At 42.9% G+C, this 4,716-nt stretch overlaps 1 protein-coding gene across 2 annotated transcripts; it reads right to left on the bottom strand.

The window, feature by feature from the left end:
- Positions 1-389: 389 nt before the first annotated feature.
- On the bottom strand, positions 390-4,453 carry LOC131689032 (solute carrier family 53 member 1). 2 transcript variants are annotated; one of them, XM_058973770.1, is made up of 6 exons: positions 4,290-4,453; positions 3,494-3,647; positions 1,653-3,061; positions 1,357-1,599; positions 1,162-1,295; positions 390-788 (listed from the first exon to the last, which is right to left on the bottom strand). In XM_058973770.1, exons 1-6 carry the CDS (start codon positions 4,356-4,358, stop codon positions 737-739), a joined length of 2,061 nt encoding a protein of 686 aa, XP_058829753.1. In that variant the 5' UTR covers positions 4,359-4,453; the 3' UTR covers positions 390-736. The 2 variants fall into 2 exon arrangements, with proteins under 2 accessions (XP_058829753.1, XP_058829754.1); XM_058973771.1 differs by having other exon boundaries at positions 1,233-1,295.
- Positions 4,454-4,716: the final 263 nt, after the last annotated feature.

Here is a 4,716-nt window from a genome sequence, read left to right as displayed (position 1 = left end):
CTGGTCGTATAACTGTGAGCGCGTACACAAAAAAAGAAGAAAAAAAAATCCAAAATCGCGAAGAGGCGGAGAAAGCTCAGGATAAACTAGCTAGCTTTGCTTTACACAAATCTCCGATCAACATGGGGAACGTGCCATTTGAGCCAGACGCTACTGATTCCTGATACAGCGCTACACTGCACGGACCGAAAAAACGTCTACACGCTCTGAGAGTCACTATGCGAATGACTTATTTGTCTTGATGTTTCTTCAATGTTCAATCCCATTAACTTATGACATTTGCTAAATCTTTTATCTGTGTGTTCTAGGTAAAGGGAGGTATTTGAAATTTTCCTTATTTTACGTGGCATACTAAATACGAGGAATGCAAAAACATGTTGCCGCATATATTTAAATATAAAGTATAGTCCATCTTTATTTTCATTTGATTTACATACAAAATAATATCCATTATATTCTACACACCTTTTGATCTACTCTATTCGCGTGGTACGTTCTTAAGTAAAATTGATTTTTTGATTGGGTTTCGCAAAACGGTAATCGAAAACACCAACATTACCGCTATTGTTTTATTGTAAATAATGCCTCATATCTCCGATCGCGATGTGATAGCATTAGTAGTGCTGAGAAGGAGTTGTGCAGTCCTTGGATTTCGTGCAAGTGCAAAGGAAATGGGACTCAGGATGGAGGTGTTTCAACGCAGAATAAACCCAATTTCAGCTGTCCGAACCGTAACCTACATTTGCCACTGTACCTTCCTGAATCGGTCTTGAGTGTGGTTCTGATGCCTGTGGAGAAAATATTAGTAATGGGGTAACTATATATTCTTTGCTTATTGTAATTTCGTGCTGGAATTCCTTGGAACCGTACCGACCGGCATGAAGTGAAGAAAAAATAACCGAATAGTAGGTGTGTGGGAAAGAAGCGGAAGGTCTGTGTCTCAGGACATGGTTTGGCGAGGGAAAAAGCAACTCAAGCCACATTGAATGCCAGGACGAGCTCGACATGACCACAACAGTAGACATATTGCCCTACAGAGAATGATGGAGAGTGACGCATTAACTGGTCCATGTAATGTCAAATATTAATGATCGAAGCGCAAGTTTACGCACAAAAAATGCGATGGGTAATGACTAATGACATAAAATACTGTTTCGTTACATTTCTAAATCCTCGGTCGATTCTGCTTCGCGAAGTAAAAGTCTCTGTTCTAATTTCTTCTTGCCACCTACTTTCTTTAACGTTCGTCGATTGCGAACACCATCTTCTTCGTCCATCATGCGCAATATCGTGGTCTGCAAAAATTAAGAGAACAACGATCACCCTTCATCCTCAGGACATCTGCAGCTCACTTACCTGATCTGAACAATCCATCGGAGCAACGGAAATATCTCTAACAGCTCGGAAGTTACCACAATTATTTAAATGCTCATTCTCCAATCGGAAATAATTCCAAATAAACCTCCGGAACACTTCCAGTGGACTCAAAATCGACACAATAATCTCCCGGTCGATGTAACCCATTTCGATCAAACTCATAGAAAGAGTCCAACCAAACCGCAGGATCAAGTCTTCGACGATGGCAAAGTAATAGAACCACTAGAATGATAGAATCGTTAGAAATAACAAAATTCATTTTTTTCGGAACCTACATTCGATCCGTACACTACTTCATCTCTCAGAAACTTGTTATCGCTAGACTTCGAATCAAACAGACCCCAGTCCATCTTAATGTCCCAGGTGTACGCGTAACACGACGACACAATCGAAGAGATTATCCACAGATAGAACCAGGGATTATCGGTGCTCTTCTCGTATCTCGCCGAAGTGGCCTGAGTTAACGAAGAAAACGCGACCACAAAGAATGAAGTTGAATACTTCACGGCGTTGGCTAAATGCGGATGGACGTCGCGAGTATCGCGGAATCGTCGTAAACATTGGGCCATTCGAAACCAGGCCGGCAACATGGCAACTATGGGTCGAACCCAGAGGGAGTTGTTGATACACTGATTCGGGTTCTCCGCACGGTTCCAGTTGGTGATAGTGGAGTAGAAGCATATAAAATACTGGATATCCAAGAAGGCCGGTACCACACTGTTGAGTTGATCAGCAAGCCAGAAATCGGCAAAGTTTACGTAGAAAAATGGCGCTAGTACAATGCGACTGAGGATTCGGATTGTCCAAAATCTTGCCTCGTGGCGAAATGTTCTGGTGGGATTCAAAAGAAAAACCGCCATCAAAATGTACAACATCAACGGACTTAGATAGGCAGGAATTCCAAGAGAATCAGCGTACAGATAGCTCAAAACGCTCAGTGCCCAGATGACTCCAAAAATCGAAGCCAGCTCCATAATATGTTGCTCGGACAGGTGGTTTCGTGGGTCAAGCTCGAATATCAACACGTGGTTAACTCCTGATGATCGCCAGCCATACACATTGATGCCCCAGAGAAAAAGAAACTCCACCAGCAACAATGGGCCCCTGTACAATCGGAAGGCAGTTATCCAGTCGTCACCTCGGTCACGGAACATTGCTGACAGTACTACAGCTACACAGAGAACAACCAATGCTCCGGAGAACAGTCCGACCTTAAAGGTGGTCCAAGGAATTTGCTGTTCGCCCAACGGAGGCACACGAAGTCGCTTCATAGCGCGCTGTCGGTCACCTCCTTCGATTTCATTGGTCACAATGCTCTCCGTCTCGTGGATCAATCGATCGATATCTTTGTTGGTGTAGAAGTGAGCTGATTCCACGTTCTCCGTACGCCATCGTGCGCCGAAGTCAACGTTCAGCAGCTTGTCATGTTTCTTCAGTATCTTCCGGAAGCCGGTGAAGTTGAGATTCTGATAGTTCTGCAGCAAAATCAGGCTCAGATAGAATTCGCTAAACGCCAGCTTCAGCTCTTGGATTTTTCGCACGGAAACATTTTTCTTGCGTAATAGGTTCTTTTTGACACGATGGATTTTATCCTTTTTCTTCTTGGTGTTTTCTTCCAGTTCAAGTGTTTCGCTGAGCTCTGACCGGAGGTTGGCAAATTTTCTGGTGGCCTCGGCAAGTTTTTCTAAAGGAAATAAGAAAAAAAAGTGTTGATTGATACAATAATGTGCTTCTTCGTTTAGTTTATTTTAGTTGGATTTCAATCTTTCAAGTTTAGTTCCTCAAAGAGACCAGCGGGGACCACTAATATTTCTTATTTATATTAATAATATCACGCTCGAATTAAGACTTGCTTAGGACAATTAATGTCCTCGTTTTTGGAGCTAGCGTCAATCTGGCACTAGCTTATTCCTGTCACTAAGCTAGTATCGGATTCTGATGGGACGAAGTCGAAACGCAAATTCCATAACTAATTCAATAGTAATGGTTCAATAAGTGTGTACTAAATAAACAACTAACATAAGATTTACAAAATCAAATAGTCTCCAGTTGATCTATTCCTAGAGCGCTGTCTTTTCCTAAAACGTTTTGACTAATTCAACCGAAATGTGCTTACCTGAATAAAATGTATTGATTTTGGCTAGTTCGCTATCACAGTAGTGAAAGAATTGTTCATCAAATTTGGCAAAGTATCTCGTCAGCTCTTCCGGATCGACCAGCTCGGCCGATGGTGACTGCTCAACCGCTGCATATAGCTGAGCTTTCATTTCCTGCAATGAGTGGAAATAAATTACGATATTTCAATTACAGTTCACAATTTCCTTGCAATAAAATAGTTTAATACACGCAAATATCCTCGCGTGCTAAAATGTATTACCCCACGCGCATCATTCATTCATGTAAATTCCCCTATACACAAGTACATCTCCCGTACGGCGGTTCATGTTTACATACAATGCATCCCACTATCATGGCATGCGCATGCAACAGGTCGCTCCACCGGCTTCGTCAATGTTTACAAACACAACCTCGAATCTCGTGGCTGCAAAATTGAAAACGTGACCGGCACCTTTCCCACTACCGAAGGGGAAAGCAACACATGTGCTCAATCGTCCCTGGAAGCGGTTTGAACCGATTGGTATCCACCGGCAACGCGTCTGTCCGCCTGCCAGCTGATCGTTGGTAAACAACGTAGCACGCAAAATAAGCTGTAAACAAACCGATCTGCGTCGGCGTGGGAAAATCGATCGCCCCCATGCGGGACACATGCGCTCTTTCGGCCAACTTGGATGTCACTTTGCACTTGAAACTCGATAAAGTGTTTCTCTGCTCGATAAATAGGTCATCTTTTTGGATCGAAGCAATTCGGGCCAACTGCGGTGAAGTGAAAATTCACTATTCAGGGTACTTACCTCGTACATGATGTACTGTTTCCGCCATTCTGGCGTAATGTGGGCCGACAGGTGCTCGGCAAACTTCATTCTGGGCGGTTAGCGTTCGGGTGACACAGGAAATTTCTGCAAAATCAACACATTCTGACAGCGATCCAACCGGACAGCACTTCAATGATGGCGCTTCTGTGAAAAACCGATGGAAAGTGGAGGGGAAAATGAGTGCCTTGGCGTGGGTGTAGCTAGCGATTTTCCTTGCTAAGTGGATCGGGAATCGGGTTCCGCAATGCAATAGATGGTGCTAGTGTGTTTACCAGACGAAGTAATTTGAAAGTGATATGTGGAAATTTAACACAACTATATTGTTTTTTTAACATTAAAATATGACACTTTGTCTAAATTGGTAAGAAAAAGATTTAAAATTCTTTAGGGCAGATATTTTTCTCAA

Source organism: Topomyia yanbarensis, chromosome 3 (assembly GCF_030247195.1).
Source record: "Topomyia yanbarensis strain Yona2022 chromosome 3, ASM3024719v1, whole genome shotgun sequence".
In the NCBI taxonomy this organism is placed as follows: Eukaryota; Metazoa; Arthropoda; class Insecta; order Diptera; family Culicidae; genus Topomyia; species Topomyia yanbarensis.
The sequence above is the reverse complement of the archived record's forward strand: the minus strand, read 5'-3'. Positions and strand labels throughout refer to the sequence as shown.

What these genes read in the sequence shown, in the direction of transcription:
- LOC131689032 (XM_058973770.1), bottom strand. Translation starts at nt 4,358, where the DNA reads ATGAAGTTTGCCGAGCACCTGTCGGCCCACATTACGCCAGAATGGCGG. An exon ending in CGATGGATTGTTCAGATCAG is followed by an intron (nt 1,296 to 1,356) that starts GTAAGTGAGCTG and finishes TAATTTTTGCAG; the next exon opens with ACCACGATATTGCGCATGAT. An exon ending in TCGACCGAGGATTTAGAAAT is followed by an intron (nt 789 to 1,161) that starts GTAACGAAACAG and finishes TTTTCTCCACAG; the next exon opens with GCATCAGAACCACACTCAAG.